At 42.0% G+C, this 27,546-nt stretch overlaps 2 protein-coding genes and 1 long non-coding RNA gene across 15 annotated transcripts in view; 2 read left to right on the top strand and 1 right to left on the bottom strand.

Annotated features, from left to right (window-relative positions):
- Positions 1-367: 367 nt before the first annotated feature.
- Positions 368-22,450, bottom strand: COMT (catechol-O-methyltransferase). Of its 7 annotated transcripts, none has more exons than XM_054082731.1 (6): positions 22,299-22,434; positions 10,183-10,376; positions 7,408-7,690; positions 6,058-6,251; positions 4,002-4,133; positions 368-1,704 (listed from the first exon to the last, which is right to left on the bottom strand). In XM_054082731.1, exons 3-6 carry the CDS (start codon positions 7,688-7,690, stop codon positions 1,525-1,527), a joined length of 789 nt encoding a protein of 262 aa, XP_053938706.1. In that variant the 5' UTR covers positions 10,183-10,376; positions 22,299-22,434; the 3' UTR covers positions 368-1,524. The 7 variants fall into 7 exon arrangements, with proteins under 7 accessions (XP_053938706.1, XP_053938705.1, XP_053938704.1 ...); XM_054082730.1 differs by lacking the exon at positions 22,299-22,434 and adding an exon at positions 19,372-19,445; XM_054082729.1 differs by lacking the exon at positions 22,299-22,434 and adding an exon at positions 17,840-18,108.
- Positions 8,489-24,079, top strand: LOC128853926 (uncharacterized). Its single transcript, XR_008452756.1, has 5 exons — positions 8,489-9,914; positions 11,976-12,082; positions 15,495-16,640; positions 21,693-21,857; positions 22,499-24,079. It is a non-coding gene; the product is annotated as an uncharacterized LOC128853926 (long non-coding RNA).
- A 1,775-nt stretch (positions 24,080-25,854) lies between these two features.
- TXNRD2 (thioredoxin reductase 2) overlaps positions 25,855-27,546 on the top strand; it is a 39,522-nt gene continuing 37,830 nt past the window's right edge. For 6 of the 7 annotated variants that reach the window (XR_008452751.1, XR_008452754.1, XR_008452753.1 and 3 more), the window contains exons 1-2: positions 25,973-26,065; positions 27,004-27,069. Coding sequence is in view for 2 of the 7 variants with exons in the window: in XM_054082722.1 (XP_053938697.1) it covers positions 26,005-26,065; positions 27,004-27,069 (127 nt within the window). In the remaining 5 variants the exon portion in view is untranslated. Of the gene's footprint in view, positions 26,066-27,003; positions 27,070-27,546 lie in introns of all 7 variants that reach the window. The other variant, XR_008452755.1, reaches the window with a different exon arrangement.

Here is a 27,546-nt window from a genome sequence, read left to right as displayed (position 1 = left end):
CACGTTACAGGCTGGCTGGGTCACCGTGGTTTGCTTGATCCATTTCTAAACTGAGTCTCCAGCCTTAGTCTGCTCTAGTTTTCTTCTATACTGTGGGCCAGTCCTCTGCTGTGCTCATTACTGGTTTTCTGGAGGTGGATTTTCTTTAGCACACAGGCCAGGGTAGATACCACTTCAGTAAGGTGGGCTGTAAAAGGAAGAACCTGATAATGGTTCTGAAAGAATCCATAATGGGAAAGGTGAAAATGGTTATCCCTGATTTTCACTCTGATTTTCAGCTGTTAGATCATTCTGTGGATGTTCTAAGGCTGGAAATCCAAGCTTGGTGCACAACTCATGGAAAACAAAGGAAGTCATGTGCTTGCTCTATTATTTTATAGTTTTTATTTATAAATGAAACCATTGCCTCATTATATAATCACAGCAGGACATGCCGGGAAATGCCATTGGATTTTTGCATTGTTCAGGTGCATTAAGAGCCTTCAGCTGTGGCTTTGTATCTTCTCAATGACCACCATCACCATTCACATAGTGTTAACAACACTGAGAATAACCGGGGTGTGCAGGAGCCACCTGGTGAAACACAATCTCTCTGATCTTTATACTGCCTCCTAAACATACACAGCACCTCAGAGTAAGCAGCTTGCCCTGCTCCTAAAAAGCACCACTTTGTAGATACAATACAATGAGGGGATAAGTAAATATGAGGGGATAAGTAAATATGAGGGGATAAACAGCATTTTCTCAAGGTTCCTGATAGGATATAGTTTTGGTGTTCTTTTGGGAAGAGCCGGTTCCTTTTGTTATCTGTCTGTTACTCTTTTCATTTTAATCTATTCACTGCTTCAGTTTTCCCTACCTCTGCATGGACAGACTGATAATTTTGTCTTCTGCAAAATTCCATTTTCTCATCACTGCATGGATGGGTCTTCTTTCAGTGCCTGCCCTTTTCTCTAGCATAGAGATGAGTAACTTTTGCAGTAACTGGGCAAAACTGTATCTGATGTCACCACAGGAGCCTTCACTGCATTAAGTTAAGCATCAGGCTACTAATTTAGCAAAATCACGGTTCCTGAAATGGTCTTTTCTTGCAACACACATGGTTCTTCGCACTCTTGACAACAATTAATCAGTTTACCTTTGGGACATGAGTCTTTGGAAGTTGCAGTGACTTTCTCCACCCTACCCAAACCCCAAACTGTAGTGGTTCAGTTTTGAGCTCAAAAAAACAGATGGTGTTTAATGATTGGTTGGGCAGGGCAATGTGCATCACTTTGGATTTGCTGCTGAGTTATGTGAAACAGTGGAACAGATCTTTGAGCAGTTACTTACTCCAGATACTGGGTTTCCACCTAGTTTACAATGATCTCCACTCGTGCTTGCTCTAATTACAGGCTCCAAAATGCAAAAAAAAAAGAGAAAAAAAAAACAAAAACGAAAACCAAAATGTAAAGCATGGACAAGTTAACCTGTGCAGCTGAATTTGCATCATTTGAAAGAAAGGGTGAGTATTAATGGCTCTCTTTATCCCAAAAATACAGCCTTTTCCATAGCATCCTCCACTTTCATATATTCCAGATGAGATGGGTAGTTAGTGCATTGGAAATGGGGGTTGTTGCGGATATATTTAATGAATTCTGGAGCTCCTGGAATGATGATATTGTCAGCCAGAAGAACTGAGCCCTTCCTCAGCAAGTTGCATTCCTAGAAAGAAGAGAAATTGCTTTATGGTGGCTGTTGAGCAGACATTGGCTTAAATGTAGCGTGCTTTCATGTTAGCCATGTCTTACTCAAGTGCCTGCATCCAAAAATCCATTATACTAGAGGTTTGGAAGAAAAGGCATGGGAGAAACTGAGTGATATGTCTACATGATTGGTACAATGTTTTATTTATTTTTGATGTCATGCCTAATGTTTCAATTTTAAGTATTGCATTAAAATGCTGCTGTAACTCTTTAAGGCCACCCGAGAGACTGGCACCTACCAGTGTGCTTTGACCTGTCTCAGTCAAAACCACTAAACGAATCAAAGAGATCCTGCTCTTGTTTTCCTTTCATCTTGTACAACTTTCTGGCACTTTGCTCAGGAGCTGGGCGTGAGGCAAGGTTTGTGCACAATGAAGATCACTGACAGATTTCCACAAGGCATAAGTAACTTGCAATATTCACTTCAAGTTGCGGTATTTATCCTCAGTAAACTTACAAACCTAATTTTACTGGTATTTTTGTCAAGTAGAAGTTGCTTATCTGAGCTTAGCAGCTGTTTTAGCGCAGTCTGCAGTTAATCAGGCTGGTGGTTATCCTGTGTTTACAGACAGCAGTTGTAGCAAAAATATGTGGTGGTTTTGGTCATTCCCAGCACAGCAGAGAAGTCCTGTTGACGAGTGTGCTGTTTAGCTTACTGCTCTGGCCTCTGGAGACCGAACACCATGCAGCACAGTAGAAGCAATTTTAGATATATGGCAAATATCCTCTGGTCTGTTGTGCAGCGTATGGAAGCTTCCAAGTGACTGCATGCTGTATGTGCCCCCAATTGCCAGGATTTCAGATGCTCTCTGTGTCAGGCTTTTCTGAAAGTGCATGGAAAGGAAAGCAGTGTGGGCCAGTTTCAATATATATTTCATCTGGATATTTCACATTCACATTTCTTATTCACTATTCACATTGCGATACATGCCACAATTGCACAGTAGAAGGTTTGTGACATCTGAGAAAATGTGGGGATCTTTTCTTCATCTTTCTCTTAATTTCATCAAGTTTCTTACTTTAAGCAAAGCAACTTTGTGTCACGGTTGCATCAGACCGACCCTTACAATGTAACTAAACTACCTGTTTGTTTTGGCTGTGTTGTGACGGATAAGCTCTGATAAGGATGCAGGAGCTCTTCCCAGTGGAAAGAGCTCAGTCATCCTTGCCCAGCCAATTTAAAAGAAGACATTGGCTGGGTACAAACTAACTGTAGGGAGGGAACATTTTCTTCAGCTACTGCTGTGTAAATCCAATACTAGCTGTTTGTAACCGCATAGAGAAAATGATGTTGTATTCCTCAAGCAGGGGTCAAGGAGTAGTTGGCAGGTTCTCCATGTAAGAGCCAGCCTCAAAAGAAGGATTTATTTGTGAAGAAAATCATTGAAAAATTACACTTCCATACAAAAAGTTAGGCAGTTGTAGAATATTTTATCAGCCTGCACCTCCAAATCTAGGGGAGTATCTGTATTTGCTGCATGGAAAGATACAGATGTTGTGATCTCAGTTAACGCCTAAATACCTTCCTATCCTGAATTCCTCCAGTAGTTACCTCACCTATCATTGCAAAATAAGTTGGTTGTAACAGCAGCAGGCAATGCTAACAGTAATGGTTAAGGTGGTTTGGGAGGAAATGAGCACAATCTTTCACATTTGGGGCTGGAGATGGAGTTGGACAGCACTTCCCTAGCAAGTGCCTGACTGGGATAGTCTGCATTTCTCCAAAGGTGGCTTTGCAGCCAATTAATTAGGTGGTGTAAAGGCTCCCAGAAAGAGGATACCCAGCAGTGCTATCAAAATAGCATTTCATCAAAAAGCTCTGCTGGCACCACAGACCCAGGATAAAAAGAAAGGAGGTACTAAGGAGATTAGAGGTAGAGCTGGCATATGCAGTCTCACCTGCTCCCTGGATCAGGATGTTTTTGGATCTAGTGTTCCTTTAGTGACTATACAGACACTCTTAGGGAGCACGAGAGACAGACCATGCACTCCTCCAGCTGGGATTTCTACTGCAGACCCATTGGTCTCAGGAAACAAAGTGGCAGAACAGTACTTGCCAAGTCCTGAGCTACACAGTGTCAGTTGTCCCTCATAGAAGTTTGGGATTCTGTCCCCCAAATCCTCCCTTCTCATAAGGTTGCTGTCTCAGCTGCCACTCTTCATTTTACAGAGGATGAGGTCCTTCATACAGAATGACCTCACAGACATCAAGACGTTTGCTACTATATTTTTAACACGGGAATTGCGCAGACTGACCTGAAGCAGGATGGTGTCTGGAGTGTATCTGTCTTTCCAGTGGTCCAGGAAGACAAAATCCAGAGTATCCACTTCATATTTTTTCTTCAGCTGGGGGATTATTTCCTGTGAAGGGCCTTCTAGCAGTTTTACCTGAAATGCAAATCCATCTGATGAATTGTGAATCATTAAGAAACAGCACATGCTCTAGCTCATTTTAAATTGTGGCCAGACATCCTGTTTATAGCCCAATATTGCCTCAGTGGAATTATTTCATAGAGAGACATCAAGTGTACTTTTTTCTTTCTGACAAATCAACTCAAGTTATGTTCAAAAATATGGGTTTGGTTGTTTTTTTTTTAGTAACAGCAGAAAAAGTGAGCTGGTTTTTCTGCTGGATAGTGTGATTCTTTACTGGAAACACTGGAACATCCTGTTGAAAACAGTACTTTTAATACTTTTTTAGTTACATCTCAGTTGCATCTTGTAGTCCAAGGGAAGCAAAAAATACAGAGCACAGGTTAGTTTACAATAAAGGTAGAGGCTACAGTGCATAAAATTGATATGGCCAGTAGAGGGAGGAGGCAGGACGGAGGTTATTACATCTCCCTCACAGGTTTATTGGCATAAGTACTGTTAAATGGAAAGAAGGTGCTGCACATTGATTTGTTACGCGAGTGCCATATACTGCAAGTGAAGGAAAAAATGGTAGGGAAATCTGTCTGGTTCATGATTCACAGCTGATCAGAAGATTAAATCGGATGGGGAAAATGCTATTTTAGATGTCATTAGTACCTCAGGATTTCTTCAAGAAGTTCAGAAATGCACTAGAAGATCTCATGGTGGGATTTATTTCCTCCAGTTCTATCATCTACATTGAAGTGAATAGTCAAATGGACAGGCACTTCTCAGGCATGAATCCCCTGACCTGCTGTAGACGTTTGCTTTGGGCTGAGATGAATTATAGATTGAAAATACCTGCATCTCAACCAACTGTACAGAAAGTCAAGACACCTCAGACTGCACAAAATTTCAGTACATAGTTTGTGACAAACTAGATTTGGGTAAGTACATCTCATATGAAGTCCATTGCACATAATGCAACTTCGTGAGCTTTTTCGCAAATTAGACTATGTTTCTGTTTCTGTTGTGCTCAGTCCCAATGCTGATTTAAACATTTTAGTTATATATAGAGAACCAATAGTCTAGTCTAGCTTTTGGGAGGTAACATAGTGAAGTCCTGAGCTGTACTGCTGTCAGGGACTGTAACTAGGCATGGAGCTACTGAAATTAAAGACTGTGGGTACAAGAAAAAAATACAGAATGTCTGTGAATAAATGTCAGACAGAAATCATGGAAAGGCTTCTGACTGTCAGGAAGAGGAATCTGTTGAGGAGTCTTGCAGTTCAGTAGCAGCAGTAAATCTAACCAGTTTTGCAATAGTGGTTTAATTTTATGAAAAGGACTGTGTGTGGTGATGTCCTGTGACTGTAAGTGAAATAACTGACTGTGGACTCTCCCTCTAGGCCTGTGTTATACTTACAGTCACTTTGGGTTTTGCAAATAGTTCTTAGCAAGTGGCCCGTCTACTGTATTAACCAGCGAATAGGGAAGACGAAGTCTAAATCCTTTCAAAATTATAAGGAGGTAAGGGTGTATGTGGTTGTTTCTCATCTTGCCCCTCCAAATCTACATCCTGACTCACATAGCAAAGAACTTTGGAGAACAGCCCTGTCTGTTTTGATCACATTCACACACACACATCTTGACAAGCCTCAAACTCAATGTTGACTCTCAGCTGGATCTGGATTGTACTTGGACTCCAGACAAATGCTATCAATTGTAGTTCCTTTGCACTGTACATACAAACAAGCAAACGACCCTAATCCTCTGCACTGACACTGGTAGCTCTTCCCTATTACCAAGCCTCAATGGTTAAATTCTGCATGTCCCCACTTACGGTGTTGCACTTGCTTCATAAGTGAAAAATTTATATGTATTTTTGTGGCTTCTGTGGATAAAGTCCCACTCTCTGTTTCTTGCTTCTTCATACCAACCAGAGACAAATGGTATTTACCTTATCTTGTACTCCAGCAAACTCAATTATCTGTTTAGCTATAGCAGCAACTTCTGGGTTTAACTCCACAGTGAGAAGATAAGCTCCTGCCTTCAACAGCCGAGCAATCCTAACTGCAGAGTAGCCACAGTATGTTCCCAGCTCCAGTGCAACTGAAGGATTGACCTCTTCCACTGTCTTGTCCAGAATTAAACCTGAATAAAATGGAAATAGGTTAATGTTTGACAAAATCAAACTGGTTCACATACAGAAGAGCAAGTTAGTGACAAACTTACAATGTCCATGTACTCAGGACATTGAAAAATTAAGGGCTGATGTCAAATGATATACTGTTTGCTTTGCAAACTGGCTTATTGGTTGATCATGGACGTTCTAAGTTTTAAAATGCAAACTTTCAGCTAAAGAAAATCTTAGTTTCACAATATAAATGCTTCAGAATAAGGTTGTCCCGGAACCAACTATAACGTTAGTAGTCTTACAAGGGAAAAATGCAATTTTTTTTTCCAAGAACTTATTGTAGAAATTGGCCATATCAAAGGGCCTTAAGAATTCATACTAGGCACCCCAGGTACGCAGAGGAGCTTGTTTCACAAATGTACCCATGACAGAGAAAAGTTTTTATTACAGTGCTTACACTTGTACTTCATTAGCTACATTCATCTCAGCCTAAGTAAGTTTGCCCTGCAATATCCCAGCAAGAGGTACTTTTGTGTTCAGTTCAAAAGGGACTATATAGAACATTTTGCCATTACAGGTTTTTTAGAAGATTGTCACTTGCCTGCAGCTAATAAAATGTTTTGTCCACATATTTTCCTTTAGTGGCAAGAACATGATGACTTACTCGCAAAGTAGCAACACTGTCTGATAGTTGCTTTTGTGTATTACACGGAGAGGATTTCTCCCCTCAACAGTAACTTATGGTTGCATATAGAAAATTCATATAGTTTAAAATACTCTTTTTTCCAATTTATTATCTTTTGGTTAAGTATCTGAAAGCATTATTCTTAACACAATGAGTTATGCCTTAAGGCCAGCCTGTGCAGGAACTGAAGTATAAGCCCCCCCTAGATTTTTTTCCATTGTCCCCCTCTGCTTGCACACTTGCGATGGACAGAACAGCCGATGGACAGAACAGCCGAGCCCAGATCTGGTTCTATGACTTGCCCCTCCTCAAAGACTTGTGCGCAAGCGTGGATCCCTGCTCACAGACCTACTCTGCTGACCACAGGGCTGTTACGGATTTTTCTTTGCAGCAGCAGCAGATGGAAGCTACCGTGTGAATAACATAGGATGTCCTGTCCTGTGCTAGTCTTGAGGGATCTTTCAAGCACTGATCCCTGCTGCATTTACCTTTCTCATTGCCCACGTTCATGGCCCATTCTTTCTGGGAGCAGTACTTATCTATAGCGTCCACCACGCTAGAGGGGTCTCCTCGGACTGCATTCTGCAGCACAAAATTTAAAATCCTCTGTTCTTTGCTCTGATTCATGATGAAATTGGTTATTTTCTCCCGGATTACTTCATTCCAGAGAAGGGCAAAAGTGGCGTTTCTCCTGGCGAGCACCACAAAGAGCAGCAAAATGAAAAGCAGGGCGAAGACAATGAACAAAAGGGCTGAAGAGCTCTCCAGCATCTGGAAGGAAAAACAGCCCGGGGTTAAGGTGGCACAGGAGAGAGCTATGCTTTTTGTAACTATTAAGCTGAAGAACCCACAACCCACCCTACGGAACAGGGCCATGCAAAGTTTAATTGTGATATTGTCCAGAGCAGCCGAGAATTACTCTCTGTCAGTTGGTAAGGGATACTGCTCGTGGTACCCCCTTTAGAAGACAGACAAGAAGTAGCTTTATTTAATGCCCGGGTCCCATCCCCCACACAGCTGCCTCTCGGCATCAGAGCTGTTCTAACCAGTTCTCAAAGAATTTAAAATTTTAAATTAGAGCTTGTCTGTGCTCCCGCTCTCATAATCGTTCAGCACTGGGAAATTTCTAAGCTGGCCCTGGTAAGAAAATAGGGACTGGCTCACCCTTTGAGCCCAGTATGGCCGGAGACTGGATGCTGTTCGGTAACACTGTTTCCCATCACCCTGCAGGTCCCAAGCCACTACCTGCCTGCAGATCTCTTTGCTAGCACCTGCCCTTCTCGCCTGCTCTGCAGAGAAGCTGAGCTTGATGGTTCAGGACTCCACCTGCATCCTTGCTTTTGGAGGTGCCCAGGTGGAATGGTTTACAGAAGATGGTAGCCTTCCCTCTCCTATCCCCCCCCCCCCCCCTCGTTTCTAAAATCTATGACGTAAGCCATCAATATGATACTTTTGAAAACAAAAGCTACATTACCTTCAATAAAGCGTGGATGTTTTCTCAGTGGCTATCAAAACATAAAACTGAATCTGTGACTAGGAGAAGAGCCCAGTCTCATGAAACTGCAGAGATGTAACACAGAGTTCACATTGTACCTCTCTGATGGGCCACCTCAAAGTATCTGATGCTATTCTACCCCTGAAATGAATTGTCAAAGCTGCGGGGGGGCCTATGTGTGTGTGTCATGGGTGGTGTGTTGGGGCATTTGAACATGAAGCTCAGCAGATGGGATGCACATCACCCTGTACAGCTCAAAATAAATCCCATCAAAGCCATATACTATGATGGATTTCAGACAAGCCAGTATAAAAGAAGGTGCATGTGCTTCCATACAGGAATCACAGCACAAAAGATCTGATAATGGAAAGATTCTTGGAATTAAGGAATTGATTTAGCCTTTGAGAGGGTGCCGAACTAAGGGCTGTGAATTACCTGAGGATTCTCTGTATGTGAAGCTCCTCTCGTGCAACACAAAACACGCCTCAGTTTTCATGATGTAGCTTATGATACCTCCTCTTTTCCACCTCTGCTTCCCACAAGTGGGGGCTGACAGTTGCCCAGGTTGGAATGCGCTGCACTTAGTATTGGGGTGAATGAATGCCAAGTTAATTTGTTCTTTAAGTCTAATTAGGCGTTTGAACTCATGTCTAGTGGATTCAGAACCAATTTCTTAACCTCAGCAGGCTGGCTTGAGTTGCAATGTTTTTTAAACTTTTTTTTATAAGGAACGTGACACTCAACACTTTCTAGTCTCTGATACTTCCTAGTAAGTCTTTTTCTCTTCCAGCCTGCTAAAAATGAGCTGCAACAGCCTCAAAATTTTGCCTAAGTTGCTCCAGATATATGATTAGCCAAATGTTCCCCCGGAACTTTTCCTATCCTTGCTTCCTGGCTTTGTTTGTTTCCCCCAAAATTGTCCTAGGATAAATCCTAAATTACATGGGTGGTCAGACCTCCATTCTGTAATGGGATTTGGTATATACACTTTAACCCATAGGAAAAATCTACCTCTCTGCTTTGAATTTTGAATCATCATGCAGAACACATTTTGAATTCAGAAGATGACCGAGTTTCCATGGAGATATACTCAACCTAGAGTACAATGTTTTTTCACCTATCCACTTATCTTAGTTGCACAGCAAATGTGATTTGTTTGGAGCATTTAAAAGTCTAGTTTTTCTGCTTTTAAGCAGTCACCAATGTTAATAATTATTTTTAAAGTCCTTGCAAAGTCTGACCCGAGACATTTCCTTTCAGGGCTTACCAGTAGCATTAGCACATGGAAATCCTTCTTCCTGGATTTTCTGAATTTTCTTTTCTAGCTAGTAACCTGCTTAATTACCTCCACAGGATCATGAAGGCTTGGATGTCAATTCTTCTTCTTCCCATCTATGCACTATAGTTCTACTGATCAGACCCAATTGTCCTGTATCTTTCAGATGGGACTTCTGCTCTTCCTAGTTCTTCTACATGAAGATGTTCTACATTACCTGTCCAGTAAGAACTTGGATTGGTCTATGAAAATATTATTAGTTTAACAAAAAGTATCTCTCTAGCCTCACTTGGCTTGTCTTCACTTGGCTTTCATGGCCTAGTTGATTGTATGGTTATTGTTGATGGATTTGGATTACTGATGTAGTTGAGAGAGAATTCTGAATTGCAATAACAGATGGAGCCCAGAAACCATTTGCAGATGCCAGCAGGTACCTAACCTTCCTGCCTTTGGTCAAGGGAACTGCACGAGCCCTGCATACCCGTAACTCACCTGGTGGCGGTCCAGCCGTATTCAGGTCCTTCTAGAACTGAAGGCCATTAGCATTCAGAATTATTTCAGTCTGCTGGCAGAGAATTCTCTGGTGACAATGGGTGCTTTGGCATTCCCTGGGTACAACTTGCCACACACTGTTGCTTTGACACTACAAGGTTCTGCCAGCATGTTTGGAGCTGCCCTTCAAAGATCTGTCGGACAGCAAGAACAGATAATAGCTGCAGGATTAACTAGGTGGTCTATTTCTTGAGGAACAGTTTTCCTTCATTGTTGTATAGCTATGAGGCCATTTTGTGAGGTTTCTCAAAATGGAGCATCTATAGGCTAACACAGCCCTGTTCCCTGTCCTTCAGGAATGCTGAGACTTTCTCGGACAAGGAAAACACTGTGAAGAGCGCTTATACCTTAACAAAAAGGACCGGCTTGATGGTGAAATCACCCCTCAATTTTCACATTGCTTTTCAGGCAGGGAAGGGCATGTCAGCAAACCAGATTTCTATTGTCTTACTTTCTCATGCTGCCACAGGCTCTGTACACCAAAATTACAAGACATCACTTGCTCAAAAGCCTCTGTATTAAAGGACAGCTTCTTCATTCTCTGCAGCCTGTGAAATGCTATTTCTTAACGTGTCTCTATTCCGCTTCCCCAGAGCCAAGCACTTAACTTGGATTAGACCTGCTGATTTTTATTGACTTCAGCTTATCTCAAATATTTGACCCTCATCCTTACTTGGACAGCAGTATCCTTTCCAGGACTTTTTGTTTGAAAAGAATGCCCTTTGTGCAGAGAAAGACACCTTGTTTGAGAGGCACATGCCCTTTCTTTTCAAAGTGATAGATTATATGTAGGCTGCTGCCACCCGTGGCAGATACTGCAGTGTGATGTCCGGATACCAAGACACAACAAGCTTGACAAAAAGCGTAAAGTGGGATTATGCTTCTGAAAAAGCATATCCATAGCTTTCTGTCTCTCCTAGCCTTTCCCTATGCAAAAGCATGAGCAGACTGACAGCCCTTTAGCTTGTCTGGAAGGACATCAGCTGATGGTTCTACTGGGCCGCCTGGGAAAAATATTTTCTATCTTCATCTATGAAATCTTATCAGTTCCAGTTCACCCAATGAACCCCTCTGAAGGCAAAATACAGACCTGAGTTTCTCTTTGTGTCTTTTCAGATCTAGACGGGTGAGTGGCTGTTAGCACTGTTTATGCATTTTGTATGACATGTTTGTCGAGAGAACAAAAAAAGCTATAAATTTAAGGTTAAATGTGCATGATTTGGGGATGGTCTTAGATCTAAAACTTCACTAAGAAGCGATTCAGCTTGGTCATCGCTATGATCAAGTGCTCAGAGGGAGCCGTTTCTCACAGTCCCTCAGTTAGACCTTTGCACTTCTAAGTCCCACAGGAACGCCACCATATGTAACTGCCAAGCCTACCTGCCTCTACAGATCCTTGGAGTCTGATCACAGGTAGCAACAACCTATATATAGGACATGCTGGGGTTTTCCATTCCTAGACAGGTTCACTTGTTTTGCTATATTAAGGAATGTTTTTCAGCTGTTGAGGTTTCTGTACTATCATTATTGCTGTATAACACCCCAGTGCCTTCATAAACTGGCAGTAAGATTTGTTCCTAGCAGAGCTCCTTCGGGGGCAATTACACTGGAAAATACTTGCCAGAGAAGGGAACATTTAAAAGGAGTAAACCAGACATATCTTGTTTCTTTTCCTTTTTCTTCAACAGTTTCTTTTTCAAAGTTTGTGCCTCTTTTCATGTGTGTCTTCTTAGATGCAAAAACTAAATTTTGTGATAGCAGTAGACTGTAAAAGCAGCCTGCCAAGAGCAAGATGATGGTCATGCACCCAGAGGGAAGAAAAAAATCTGTACTGGAATAGGTAATTGCTTTCATATTCTTAGCTGAAAAATATTTGATATGAAAATGAAGTGCGTAATTCAACCAATTTAAAACTACCACTACCTAAGAGACAGTCATGTTATGACAGCTTTAGAAAATGCAACTGTAATTTTAGCTTTAATGGGGATTCATGAGATTCATTAAATATGCAATAAAACTGAGCTTGAACATAGTCAAGTTTCTCATAACTACTTATTACAAGGCGGTTCTCTTGTTATTTAATGCTTGTACTGAGGTTCCAAATACACAGGTTAGCATCGCAACCTCTTCTGTGTATTAGAAACACCACGAAAAAGTGTGTCTTCTCTTTGAAAGCAAAAATTTGAAGTGGAAAACAGTAGGCCAAATGAAAAACTGAGCAAAGGAATAAATAGAAGACTGGAGGGATAACATTATGAAATGCAATGAACAACATGTATCGCTAAATCTGTTTTTTGAGGAGAGTTTAAAAGAAACACATTAAAATTTCATGCCCAAACCTGTAAAACTACTGATGAGTCTTTCTAAAACACAGGGTTATTTTTTTATGCATCTAATCTTACTCATTTTGGCAGGTTTCATAAGACCCAATCATAATTCGATAATGCAGTTTGGCAGTCCTCCCCTGATGCAAACCATAATCAAACAATCAGCCTTTAAACGGGACTACCTCTGTTTCAGTTTACAGAGATTTAAAAAGATACTTTCAAGGAGAGAAGTAAGCACAAATTGCGGGAATCTGCTGCCCCAGCTTCCCTGCCCTTGAAGATAAAATACCTAAGTCATTCCAATGGCTATAAAAGAAGCCTCAAGAGACTGGCTCAGACTTGGGGATCCATTATTACAGCAGTAGTTGCTAAGTTAGCGGATTCACTACTCTCTTAGTATAGTATAATCTCCAAGGTTTTTTTTAAACCATAAAGATGTCCGTGTGATGGAGAACAAAACAATACAATACATCCTGCTCTTTATTCTTGTGCAGGTGACTCCAGCCATTTCACAAGAGGTTACAATAAGTATCTTTCAGTAACACTATTTATCAGTCCTTCTGGTAAATTTTTCCAAGTACTGTTAAAAAGTATTTGGTCTTAGAATCCCTGAAGTGAAAAAATAAGGATTAGAACAATTGGTAAGATCAATTTTTAAGGTAACTCTGGGTAACCAGATGAATTCAAATGGAGATTTTTCTCAGTGTTTTACAAAAAATTTATTCAGTTTTCCTAACACTGTTAGAGGAAGCTGTATGGTGATTTGATCTCAACTACTGATTGTTACTCTTCCTCAGATTCCAAAACAATCTCCCTCTGCTAAAAATTGATATTTAGTGAGAAGAGAAATAAACATGTTGGAAGTAAATCCCCTTAAATGCTCTGAGTTTTACTGAGGACTTAATGCCTTAGTGAGTTTCACATTTAGTGGATTTAAAAAGTCACAAATTTGATTATTTAACTATTCTGAGGCTTAGTTCATTACATTATGAGTAATTAACAAGACCTCACTTCCTACAGATGCAAAAATGAGTGCCAATAGGTATTCAGATACTTGGGAAGCCGAAAACTGTTGGATAGAACATTTTTCTGATAAAAATGAATCCTTATAAGCCTAATTACAGAACCTCTTGTTAGAGTTTTAGCTTGGATAAACTGAAATTGCTTTGTTTTGTACTGAAAATGAAGTGCGATTGTATGTAATCGCAAAAAAATCTTCCCCACAAAGACAACATCTATATTACACTGCTATTCTCCAGGACCAGAATGAGAGTAATCTTTGCAATTCGGAGTCAGGAGACCCAGGTTTGAATCTTGTTTTGGTAATATTTTCCTGAGCTGATCCTGGGTGAGCTGACTTACCTACATCTTTGTTGCCACAAGACTGAGTTAAAGATACTGCTTCATCTATAACTTTCCAGGTGTTGTAAAGCTGAATTAATCTTTGTCAGAAAAGTCTCTGATATAGATATATAGATAGTACCTAAGGAAAGGTGAAGTGATTTTATCGGCATTAACTCACAACATCAGTTTTGGGATACCAAGACAGCAAACACCTGTGTGACATTATTATTCCTGAGTTTATGAGCAACAGGGAAAATGTGGAGCAAAACAGTGCTCCAAACACTTTCCTTAAGTGATTTCAGCCTGCTGACAAATTAGGCCTCTGAGGAAAGATGATACTACATCCAATCTTGCTATAATTTTTCATGCATTTAATCTAACTGCCAAGTACTGGTTGCTTGTTTAAGAGGTTATTACAAGTCTCCAAGCATCCAAACAGTACTTTAGCATTCTGATGCTAAAGGGTTTAGAATCTAATTTAGGCTTTATTAGCTCATATAACCTGGTGAATGGGGAGTGCTTGGTAAATTTATACCGCTCAACCTTTTTATCACAAGAGAATCTCTCTATCAGTCTGATGGTACTGAGGGCTAATAGAGATGGTCTGCAACAACAGAGCGCTTGGAGACAACAGGGCCTAACTCACTGCAGAGACACTGCTGCTAAGGCTGCAAAGAGAAGAAAGTTATAACCCAAATGGTTTTCTAGAGGTTTTTTTGACAAAGGCCATACAAATTAACAGTCTAAATCCTCCCACACATGTACTTGTGTGAAGGAGGCAGGTCTATCCCCTATTTTTAGAAAAGGGTTAAAACGTTTTAAGTTCAAACTTTTTAAAAGCTTCTGCTGAAATTATGCCTTTAAGTATCTCATGCACTGCAGTATACAGAGGATTTGCTTATTAATGAGGACCTATTAGCTGTTTAAGAAGCACTGCAATGATGACGCAGAAGAGTCAGCACGTTTCTACATGTTTTAACGACATCCGTTGCTTTGCACTAGGCCAGAAGAGATCTGTGCTGTGCCGTGGCTGGGACCAGCACTCCTGACTCTGTGTCCTATGTTGTCTTGAACGAGGCAATCTCTGTTTTGTGGAATTTTGCTTTTCTTGATCTTTCCCCAGAGCAATAAAGGCAGAGTATTTTGGTCAGAAAGTCTAAACCAGATTCTGCCAAACATATTGTGTCTTGTTGCTGTAGGCAACACTATTCAACAGCATCATATTTTAATAATTTTAAAGGTCAAAAAGAAATCCTTTTACCTCCTATTCTTTTGTTGTTGTTTGAATATTTTCAAGTGACTGCAACACTGTGACAACTAGCCAGCATATTGCCAAATGTGAATAGCTTGTAGTTCAATGGAAACTTAGCCTGGGAGTTTGACATTCAGATTTTCCACTGACATCATGAAAACAAGCTGAACAGATTCTATATATTTTTTAACTAAGTATTCTTGCACGAAATCTAAATTTCTCTCTTCCTAGTTTTCTGCAAGTTATTAAAATTTAGCTTCACTTTCATGACTACAAAAATTCAGACTTCTATAAATGCTAAGTTCTAATTTTTTTTTTTTTTCCTCTAGGCGTTTTGCTTTATCTTTTTTCCTCTTCTCAGACTGAAAGGGAACAAATACAGGTTTCTTCTTACTGAATGAAAGGAAAAGAACAGAAAAATACCTGTTGCCTACTAGGAAGCCTCATCAACTAAGCTGCATAAAGGTGGTTAAATCCGTTCTCATCAGATAGATTTCAATTAGAATAATTGCTATCCATTTAAAACTCCCTTCACAGTAGCCATTTTCTAAGCTCTGTTTGGTGCTATGACCCAAAGGTAAAGGTTTATATAATGGTTATGTGTCCCTCAAGAAGAGCAGGGGTTTAGAATAAACCAGCCACACAGAGAGGCCTCATCTCCATCCAAGAAGCGGGTCAGCATGGTTCTGTAGCATTCTGATCCAGCCTGGTCTAGTGAACACGCTGCATGATTAAAGCCAGAGCTTGGAGTGAGAGAATTCTTCAAGGATAAGAAATGGAATTCACCAGGCTTTGAACAAAGATAGCTTTTCAGGAATAAGAAATTTGGGCACCCCTAGAAAGCATTTGTTTCTGGTAGTCCTCATTGCCACTCCAAAGCTCTCGATGCATTTGTACTACTTGTACTGGTGTTTGAGGCCAGCAGTTAGCATAGCTCAGCTGGATTGTACAAATCCCACCTGGTCCCCCGTGGACTGCTTAAGGCAGAAACTGCTCTGCTCTGTCAGCACATTAGGAGCTGGTCTGTAAAATGGCTTCTCAGCTGAGATTTTCATGTTCCCCAGGAGGTAAAATAAGCACCCATTGAATGATTTTGGAGAAAATGGAGGTAGGGAGAAAGAGCTAGAAGAGAAAAGACCAAAATGGCTAGTTGTCCTCAGCATAATCACCTGGGACAGACCTGTTTCACATTCTCTCTTTACACCACAAAGATCAAGGGCTGAATCCTTAGTGTCCCAAATACCTCTGTGTCCTCCTGCCCTGCTTCCAAGGCTACCAGCTAATCTAGTGTAAATCTGTCTCTCTCCTAGCACAGCTTTCTGCTCTCCACAGCAGCTCAGGCCCAGGGGAGTGCAAAACAGCACCCACTGAGGGATCTGAAGGAGTAGGAAGGAAACCGCTGCTGAAATGATGGCTTATTCCTATGGAAATGAACAATTCTAACAGGCCAGGCAAGGTGGGATCCACCATATCAGGTAACCAAAGGACTACGTGGGAAGAGGCAGCCTAATTGAAACAGAGCAGGGCGGGAGATTTTGTTCTCCAGTCCTGAATAAATGCCCTTCCCAGAAAAGCATCTGGAGTGGGCATAGTGACTCTTTAGCTAGAAATGGCTTTCTGAGAAATCTCTCCTGAGAGAGTTTTAGCAAAACTGGTACAGATGGCCTCACGCATTAAGATCTGGTTTCAACTACTGCTGCCAAAATTATGCTTTTTTCAGAAAATTCCAAGTCAGTTCTAATTCCAGTGATCCTGAAGGAATGCTGAAAGACAACAGTGTGGGATTGGCAGAGATAAACCTGATACCAGCTGCAGGCTGCTAAGAAATATTGCTAAACTTGAGTGACAATTAAATTGTTTGCAGTATTAATGTGGTTAAAGTCTTTTTTCCACTGATGCAAACTAAAGCCGTAAATAAGGAAATTTTTCTTTTGCATTTCAATACTACAGTGCTGTGTAAATACACAAGGTTCTGAACCTGAGGGCTTTATTAGAGGAGTCCACAGCTGAGTAAGCAGAAAAAAAAAGTAAGTTTAACTGCAGAGATGAAGTAAAGGTTTACGGAGATCACTGGTATGACATGTAGTTTGGAGGTACTGGTAAATATGAGTTTGTTTTTAAAGGACAGAAAGTAAAGAATGTCCATAAAGAGAATCAGAAAGATACTCTATAAGCAGCAACAGGGTTAGCAAGCAAAAGTACTAGCTTTTTGTCTGTTCTTCACAAACATTTTGCCGTATCAGAACTCCCTCTTGAGAATGAAAACCCTCATGAAGTATAGCTGCAGCAACACATCTATAAAAGCAGCTATTCAGTCAAATATGACTGAACTGAAGCTTGACTTGCATTCAGCTTTTCCTTGAATACAAATGAATACCGAATTCCAACATACTTAAAGCCATAAATTACATTTTCAATTTAGTAGGGGTTATCTCATCTCACTGCTCTGAGCTGTCAAGGTTTACAGCACAGTACAAATGCATTACACAAAAATATGCCCTACTCTTTCTCTATGAAAGCTGTCGCTGCCCACGGACTGGCTTCCTGACAATAAGTACCAGTCACAATGCAGAAAACACTGCTTCTTTCATATCCACCACTGTTCAAAATAGTGACATTATCTAAGATAACAAATCATGTCAAGTATGAGAAATAAGAAAATATAAATATGTACCTTTCTCCGCAGCAGAAGCTGTTCCCTCCGATCTTTTCCTGTGCTGCTCTGATGTGGATTTTATAGAATAAGAGTCCAAGAGCCTGCAGTATTCAGTCACATTCGATCACATCACAGGAATAGCTTATCAGTTGTGCTACACACACTCTAAAAGGAGCGGTGTCGTTTTCCCTAACTCCTCCTTTCACAGATTTCTGCACTCCTTAAAGGTGCTGGGTGCTCTAATAACCTTAGAGAAAGCTATTCATTAGTTCCCCTAATGACAGTGTTCTTGTTACTTAGTTACAGCACAGTGAATGCTGACAAAGTCAGGTATGAGCCAAAGCTCTGCTCAGTGTAAATGCACTATTTGATCAAGCAACTCCAGGAATGAATTTGGCCCAAGGGATTTAGTTCTTTTTTCAGCTCAGACGCAGCATGCTACAGCCAGTGCAGAAGTTGCAGAAACAAGACCAAGGCATATGAGTTAAATATAGAGCGCTTCTTGAGGGGGCAGAGGTATGTATAGCAAATTGTTTAACAGCAGCTACAGGAGGAGGTGCAATCAATAAATTATAGATAGTAGATTTGAATTTTGGCAGCTTCTAGTTGGAAAAATATTCTGCTATAAACAGCCTTAAGACAAAAGAAGAGGCTTATGCTAATAAACCTCATTCTCAGCTTGACTGTTTATATTGTTTCTTTTGAGGTAGAAACGATATAATCAAGTTGCAATTGAATTGCAACATAAAGGGAAATAATAAGAAAAATCAAAACCTGAACACAATGGGGTAATAGTTCTCTGCTGTGCACTCACTACAAAACTCAGACCTGATCACCAAGTGTTTCAAGTTCTAGCCTAGAAACTTTTCTAAAGATTCTGGGAAAGCGTTTTTATCAAATATGGCAAGAACAGGAGCTGAAGAACTGAAAACAGGCTTTGTCACGTGAGGGGGAGGCCCTTCAAGGAGTTAGGAACTACCTGAGAGCATGACAAGAGACAAATAAAAGAAAATTAAGTGGATTAATCGAATAAAGAATTATGGGAAGAAGAGGTAGGTGAAGATCAAAGTGGTTTCAGTAATTCTAAACGAAACAGAACAAGGTCCCTACAACATAGCACAGTACCCAATGTCAATACAGAGTAACTCTGAAGTACCCATTCCACGTATAACAGAGCTTAAGCTCAACAAATATTTTCTTATACTCCAGACATCAAGCAGAACAAAGAATGAAACAAGCAATACTGCACTCTAGCTTTGCTGATAGTAATTTCCTATCTGCTCAAAAGTTGGCTGTGAAACCATAATGGGTTGTGTCTGCATAATCCCTGATGCCACCCACAGTTAAAATTAACTGAAAATTTCTTTTACTGCTGGGCTGTGGAGAAAAGAGCTTAAAACAGTAAACCTTACTCTATATGCTGACTTAGTTCTGTAAACATACACCTATCCTTTGGAGATGTCCTTGCAGTCAACTATAGCTCACTGTGAACTGCAGGGTGGCACCAGCTCAGCTTCTGCTTAGCAGCATAAATTAGTGCCTAGACTTACCAGATTGAGCAGTGTCCCATGACAATGCTTCTAAAGGATTTCCAACTTTGAGCTGAATCATATTCTTCAGGCTAGAAGCATGGGAGGAGCAAACTTGCTTCTGCCTGCCCACAACTGTTTACTTATATGATAAAAACTATGCCTGCAAAGTAACCCTTTATGTTATCTAAATATTCCATGAAGTAGGAACAAATAGTGAATGGCAATAACTGCAAACTAGGTAAAGCCAGAGGTTCGGTTAGTTAAACCACCAACACTGTGTCACAGTGTTGCTTCCAAGTTAGTAGAAAGTTAAAATCTTGCCATATGTTATTATAGGATAATTTCTTCTCCAAGAGAAGTTTCTTTGGTAGGCTGTTAGGCATTGGTTTATGCCTTTCTTAAATTTACCTTTTTGCCCAAGACAGGGTCTATATAGGTATGGATATTTTTTGTAAGCTTTTACTAACATAACAACAATGCTACAAACTCCAAGATGCATAAATGTATACAGTATTCACATGACTTATCCTTGACTAGACAGTAAAAATTTACCCTGATATTAATACATCCAGGTTAGAGAACTGTGGAGAGCTACAGACGTATTGGCGTAATTTTTATGTAGGGACAAGATCTTAAAAGATGGATTTCATATTGCAGAACCTCAGGATGCTGCATTCACAGGGCATGTCTATGGGAAGATGTAGACCCAGAATGTCTTATCTTGGGAGGAACATCACATGCACGGCAACAGGTCAGAATAACTGGCTAGTTCAGACTGACTCACTCTAATAGCTGATAGTGTTAAGCTCAGATCTGTCGGCACAAACTTGAGTAGACTTGCTCACGTACAGAGCTCCTAGTCTCAAATGGAGGCAGCTATACAGCTGCAATCACATGATGCACTGGCTGTGCATAGCACTGAGCTAAAGCTTCCCAGTAAATCCATGCCTGGCAAAACAACAAATGACATTCCCTTCTTCTAATAATCCTGGCCAAAGACTAGTTTTTTAAAGCCGAAACAAAGAGAGACAGGAGAGCTAGCACATTATCATAAACCCCACAGATCATGTGAAACACTGAGTGGAAGAAAATTATTTTGAGCTTGCATTTTCAGAATAGCAAGAGGGATTTTCTTTTATGTGAATTTGCTGTTTTCAACAGTCACATTAGTTTCTCTTGCTGAGAAACATGCAAAAGAGGAATTTAGAGAAAGGAAGCAGCACTCATATATGAATCAGGAAACTGCCTGGAGATATCAAAAATGGGAAACAGCTAAAAGAGAAGAAAAATGGCCAGCAAAGTTACACTCTAAAATTTAACAGATTATACCAGTAGTTAGACTAGTTTGTGTTTACTATGTATCTTATAAGGTTATTGTGTACACTGAAAAAAACCTTCCTGCTTTCTAAGTCTTTCTAACTCCTCATAAAAACTTTGAAGCTCAGCTAAGTTCACCATCTTTCTCTCTGTTCTTCACTCTCTTTTTTTGGTAATACATGTTGAAGCATTTGAATGAAGTCAAAAACTTGTGTTACTTGATGCTTCACCAGTTTCTGCTGTTTTTTTCCCTCACTTGCAATCCTTTAGCTGTTTAGGACAAACTATAAACAGAAGATTCTAAAGGAAGGAAGGAAGGAAGGAAGGAAGGAAGGAAGGAAGGAAGGAAGGAAGGAAGGAAGGAAGGAAGGAAGGAAGGAAGGAAGGAAGGAAGGAAGGAAGGAAGGAAGGAAGGAAGGAAGGAAGGAAGGAAGGAAGGAAGGAAGGAAGGAAGGAAGGAAGGAAGGAAGGAAGGAAGGAAGGAAGGAAGGAAGGAAGGAAGGAAGGAAGGAAGGAAGGAAGGGGAGAGATTAAATTCTGAGCAACAACAAGTCCCACTCTCAGACAAGTGTCTGAAAATAGAAAAAAAGCAAACAAAGGGAGAAGTAGCAACAAAGCTGAAAGGTTCAACTTTTTTGTTAGTTTATGAGCCTAAGCTTTCCAGCAAAGGAAACACTGTTAGCTGAAGGATGTATTCTTTATAACAAGATGTCCTTTCGTGGCACTTAGCGTAGACTAGAATGGTTGGTTTTCTTACAGAATTATATTTTTAAAAGGAATTTAAATTATGACCTGATTCAGAGTAATTGTGTGATCCGTGTACTTTTCTTAGCGTTCTTAATGTAGTTGTTTTACATACATTTACAGATCTTATATTTCAAAACATAGTTAATGGATATGATATTTGTCTTATCTTAACAAAATTCTGTAAGCTATGTAGACTTCCCAGGGAAATCTGATCACCAGCTGGATCTCATAAACCAAAATCAGTCATTTTCTTCCCTTGTCATTTTGACTTTTAGCTCTCCTGAAGACTGACTTTTCAAAGCTCTGAAAAGCTGATATCAAAAGTGCAAAAATATACAGCAGAGTTTGACTGTTGGGAAACAGCCACAGATTCCTTCAAGCCAACGTAAAGCAACGCCTAACAGAAAGCAGTATTGGAAAATTCTAACTACACAAGTCAGGTAAGAAACATCAAATAAAAGAGGTAAAAGTACTTCTTTTGTTTAGCCAGTATCCGTGTCTTCGAACAAGGGTCCTCACTTACCAGCATAACCATAACCCCATGTTAGAATACGACCCATAATATTTAGCAATTTGAAACACGAGAGGGTTTTACCTTGCTTTGAAAAAAAATTCTAAAGACTGGCAACTACCCCTCCCCTGCTACCATTTATTCTGTCTTTTTTTAAGCTGTGGGATTTGGTTCTCTGAACTGCCTGGGACTATGTCACTATTTCCACTTTTGCATTCACCATTCGACATTCTGTTCTTCCACGTGCTCTTTCTTTCCCTCCTCCTTAATGCCAACGCCAGCACGCTACACACTAGCAGAGGAAGAACAAGGGGAAAAAAAAGAGTACAATTACTTACAACAGAGATGGAAAGAACCCAAAAAGTCCTACCTCACTGCAGAGACCTCTTGGTTCAACCAGTGCTCCAGTGCAGTTCACTGACCCTCCAGTAAATTATTAATAGGGTCATGCCACAAAATGCAGCTTCTGATAGGAACCATTTCCCACCCCACCCGCTAAAAAACACACACTGTGGTGTCTCCCAAAGATGGTATCTGCCTGACACTTCTCCTCTTTCCCCACCCTGTCAGGTTGCTACTCTGGGAACAGAAGATGAAGTCATGCCAGAAAAACAGGAAGGACAGGATGTGTTTGAAAAGTCAAAATTTCTAAAATGTTAGGTGGAAGAGCTATTTGATCCTGGTTGTCTCCATGAGGAATAATTTAAGTCATTGATAAGTGTTACAAAAAGGTATTTGAAATAAAAAAAAAATACAAAATAGGGTTTCTCCTTGATAAATTAAAAAAGACAAAGTCTGCCCCTTAACAGAACCAGTTCATGCCTTACAAAACCCCTGTTTTTGTTGAGTGTATTTATACACCTTTCTGAAATGTATTACAGCAGTGTTCCCTTTGCCCTTTTCATACCACACTGTTTACAGTACATTGAATAAACATCTCCCCCTGGAAATAAACCAAATCTCATCTAATGTATTAAGTTAATTTATGACTTCAAATACAACTAGCTACAACTGACAAAATTCTGTGGAAACACGATGTTAAGTCTGACAGATATCTTGCAAGAAGTTCTTTCTAACACAACACTTTGTGTAAATGTTTCCTTACTAGAATGTATTGGCTACTAAAGGACTTAGCGCTTGCTCTCTCAAAAGAAATTAAAATATATATGTATATGTAAAAATATGTGTATCACTAATTACTCTTAATACTAACCACAAAAGAACTAAAATAAGAGAGTAGAAAGTTAGAGATTAGCCAAAGACAGATTAGAAACCACATCTGATAATCAGAATCTGTTTATAGTCCCCAAGGAAGATCTTTGAAGTGTAGTGCACAGACCTGCTCAGTGCTGCTGCAGCAAACAGCCATGCCTACTCCTCTTATTATACTGTGACCATGGGCAAAACCTGCTCCTCACTGCTGACATTTGCCTCTGTCTCAGTGATCAAGCCTGTGAGAATGTGCAAGAGCGAGCAGAGTGGCATTTCCCATGCTTTGTGCTTTCCTGGGAGGATGGCAGCCCTGTTGGGAAAGCCTTAATCTGTGGAACCACAATGTGCTCCTTTAGCTGGGAGATGCAGCACAGTGGCAGCGACAGACAGTCCTAGCTCCCAGATGACTTCAGAAGGATGCCAGGAAAAGCAGCAGGCTCACTTTCAAGATAGAAAGGAGAGGGGGTGTACTGATAGCTTTAGGAGAACACAAACATCTAAAAGAAGCCTCAATCTCACCACTGCTGCGTGGACAGTGGCTCACTTAGACCCTGAGTTCTAAGTAGTGAAAGCAATCAGTGATTCCAGCATAGGATATGGCTGTTAAAATGGGCGCTTGGCCAAGATCCTACCATTAAAGAGTTCAGAAGTGTTACTCCAAATTCATCATCAATTCTTTCCTAAATGGCCAGTGTCGGTAATGCTAAAGATAATGTTTTCTATCAACAGCTTTGCTACATTTAAGGCCTTAACCTTATGAGTAAAATACCATAACGCTGTAGGAAAATTTCTTCACATCAACTTGTTTTGCGTTTGGGGAGATTTAATTGTACCCTTGATTCTACACATCTGAACTAAATGCTGTGTGAAGAGCATATGTTCAACACTGCCTGATTTAATCCAGAGTAGTGGATAAAATGAAAAGTGAAAACAACTTTGCATGCACGTACCTGAAAAGCATAAATGAATAGTATCTGAACATGCTTGAGGTTCCTTTAATCCCTACCTCCCAGCAGGCTCTAGTCATGTGTTTCTACTGCTGCTGCAGTGGGCAAAAATGTTTTTAATGATCCAATGGTGAGTGCTGCAGGAGGCAATAGAAAGTGGGGGTGTTGCCTTTTTTTTACAGCTGGGATAAGGGACAAGTCGTCATTCCATTTACTGAAATCATAGAAATTCCTGTTTATGTATTTTCAGACATTAACGGAATGAAAAAAGTTAATCAGACCTACACTAGGAGGTGATGTTAGTCCTACCAATCTTTCTTTTGAGTCATTTAATTTCCTGCCATTTCTCTTCAACTGTGAACCAGGTGATTGATGTTTTCTGAAACCAGATGGTTGGATGCTGCCCCCGTGTGAAACAGGCCCTTGCTCTGGAGCCTAAAACTGTTCTGCCACCAGCTCCTTCTTCCCAAGGAATGGTGGATTCTTTGTCCCAAATTCCATTGTGGCCATGGCAAAGTGCATGACACAGGGCTCACTGCACAGAGTGGCGAGCAGGGCAGGGTCACTGCTGTGCTGCAGCATAGACCAACAGCCAGCACTCCCGGATGAAGAAGCTCTCGTTCCCTGTGTCATTGGTTCATCAGTGCCTACTTTGAGGCCTTCGACCTCCGGCTGCCAGAACACATTCTGGTCATTAATAACTCTCATGACTCCATCCTAAGGAGGTCAGCAGCACCGCTCCTGTTCCATCAGCTGGCATAGGGCCAGGAAACGCTGCGGAAGGCTCCAAAGCTTCAGAGGAGTTCCGGCAGGCCGTGCTGTGCAAAGGGGTCTGTGCTGCGCAGGTGTCATCTGTGCTGCGCAGAGGTGTCTGTGCTGCACAGAGGTGTCCAAACCCTGCAGAGGTGTCTGTGCTGCACCGGTGTCCATGCTGCTATCACCCATACCCTGCAGAGGTACCACCCATGCCGCGCAGAGGTGTCCAAGCCGCGCAGAGGTGGCTGTGCTGCACTAGTGTCATCTGTGCCACGCAGAAGTGTCATCTGTGCTACACGGGTGTCATCCATGCAGTGCAGAGGCGTTGTCCATGCCGCGCAGAAGTGTCACCCGTGTTGCGCTGGTGTCACCCATGCTGTGAGAGGTATCCGCTCCACGCAGAGGGGTCCGAGCTGAGCTGGTGTCACCCCGCAGGCAGAGGGGTCGGTGCAGCAGCGCTCGGCGCGGGCGGTTCGGGCCCCGGAGCCGCTCCAGCTTCCTCCCAACCCCTCCGAGCCCGGGATCCCTGCCCGGGGGGGGAAGCGAGGCTCCCCGCCCGGCTCTGGGCGTTCTGGGCCGTGTCCGAGGGGCGAAAGGGGGGCGAGCCCCGGGCAGGGATAGGGACGCTCCGCGTGCTCCTCCGCGCCCCGAAACGCCCTCCCCGAGCCCCTTTGCGGCAGCAGCTCGAGGGGGGAACATTCGGGCAAAGCAGAAGGGTATTTTTCCCCTTCCAATGCGTCTGATTTTAACGCAAACGCGCTCCAATAACTCCAGGGCCTGCGCCACCTCCTCAAAACGCCCCTCGCAGCTTCGCAGCGGCTGCATCCCCCCTCCCCCGTGATCCCAGTTCTGCAGGCGCTGCTCCGACACCTCGCAGGGTCCTGCCTGGGCGAGGAAGCCCCTTGCCGTACAACATGGCGGCGCCGGGCTGAAGCATTTGGCGGGCGCAGAGGCCCCTTGACGTATACTATGGCGGTGCTGTGGCGGTAGGCGTTTGCAGGGCGCGGAGGCCCCCTTGCGTACAACATGGCGGCGCCGTGGCGCGAAGGCCCCCTTGCCGTACAGCATGGCGGCGCCGTGGCGCGAAGGCCCCCCCCCCTTGCCGTACAGCATGGCGGCGCCGTGGCGCGGAGGCGCCTCCCCCTCCCCTTGCCGTACAGCATGGCGGCGCTGTGGTGGAGGCGCCTGCCAGGACTGCGCGGCGCGGTGCGAGGCCTCTCAGGTACCGGCTGCCGGGCGCGGAGCTGCTCTCCTCATCCCGCCGAGGGAGGCTTTGTGGGGCAAGGAGGTGACCCCGCTGGAGCCTCGCTGCTGCGGGGCGGGGGGCTGTGCTGGGTCTCGGTTACCAGCGTCTGGGCACGGAGAAAGAGCTGCTGGGGGCGATGGGTAAAAGCGGCACCTGTTGGAGCGGCTTTCGTGTGAGGAGAGGGGGGAGGTGGTTCAGCCTGGAGGAAAAAAGGCTGCGGGGAGACCTCAGAGCGGTTTCCAGGGCTGATGAGGGGCGCTGGGTCAGGGAGTGCAGGGATGGGGTGGGGAGAAAGGTTTGCAGCTGAAAGAGGGGAGAATTAAATTGGATCTTAGGAAGAAATTCTTTACTATGAGAGTGGTGAAGCACTGGAACAGGCTGCCCGGAGAAGTTGTGACTTCCTGGAGGTGTTCAAGGCCAGGTTGGACGGGGCTGTGAGCAGCCTGATCATAGAATCATAGAATAACCAGGTTGGAAGAGACCTCTTGGATCATCGAGTGCAACCATTCCTATCTGCCACTAAACTACGTCCCTGAGCACCTCATCTACCGTCTTTTGAATTCCTCCAGGGATGGGGACTCAGCCCCTTCCCTGATCCAGTGGGAGGTGTCCCTGCTGGTCACAGGGGGTGGAACTAAATGGGCTTTGAGATCCCTTCCAACCCAAACTATTCTACGGTTCTTTCAGATTGCCTTATTTTTTGTATTTCTTTCACAAAAGCAGAGTAGATAGTTCAGCAATTTTTGGAGAATGCCATGGGACACTGAAAAGCATACGGTGCTCTAGTAAAGTAAAGAAAACCTAACTGCAATAATCAATTGTAAAAAATAGCGGACTTTTTATATTTACCTGTGTGTGTACGTACCTCTTGCATCTGCCTTGCCTGTTTCTCTTTTTTCACATCCTCTTCACAGGAAAGAAAGAGTATGATCTTCTGGTAGTTGGTGGAGGGTCTGGAGGCCTTGCTTGTGCAAAAGAAGGTTTGTATTTATAAATAACTAGCAAAAGTTTTGGTTTAGCTTAATTGTTATTTTTGACAGCTAAGAGAAGTGTTATTGATAATACTGAATCTCTTTAAGAAACATAGTATACTTCAGTGCATGTACATTAATCTTTAACTCAGCTCCATAGAGTTAATCTGCACATCAATCACACTTTGTGGCATGATCTTGTCTGTCATCCTGTTAACCATTTAAGAAGTATTTAATCTTTTGTCATCAAAAAATCTAATAAGCTTTTTATTTCACTGTTATTGTAAAATACTCCTGAGTGCCTCCATAGGTACTATATTTTTTTAAATAATACCATTTCTTATTTGAAACTATGGTCCCTTCAGACTGTTTTCAGGAGCTGTTTAACTGCTGTAGAGAAATTTGCCCCTTTGTAACTCAATGTAATATGGTCAACAACCCAGAAGGTTCTTAAACATCTAATTTGGGGTCAAACTGTATCTTTAG

The sequence above is a fragment of the Cuculus canorus genome, chromosome 17 (genome assembly GCF_017976375.1).
Source record: "Cuculus canorus isolate bCucCan1 chromosome 17, bCucCan1.pri, whole genome shotgun sequence".
Classification (NCBI taxonomy): Eukaryota; Metazoa; Chordata; class Aves; order Cuculiformes; family Cuculidae; genus Cuculus; species Cuculus canorus.
The sequence above is the reverse complement of the archived record's forward strand: the minus strand, read 5'-3'. Positions and strand labels throughout refer to the sequence as shown.

What these genes read in the sequence shown, in the direction of transcription:
- COMT (XM_054082733.1), bottom strand. Translation starts at nt 7,690, where the DNA reads ATGCTGGAGAGCTCTTCAGCCCTTTTGTTCATTGTCTTCGCCCTGCTT. An exon ending in GAACGTGGGCAATGAGAAAG is followed by an intron (nt 6,252 to 7,407) that starts GTAAATGCAGCA and finishes CATTTTATTCAG; the next exon opens with GTTTAATTCTGGACAAGACA. An exon ending in CAGACACCATCCTGCTTCAG is followed by an intron (nt 1,705 to 4,001) that starts GTCAGTCTGCGC and finishes TCTTCTTTCTAG; the next exon opens with GAATGCAACTTGCTGAGGAA.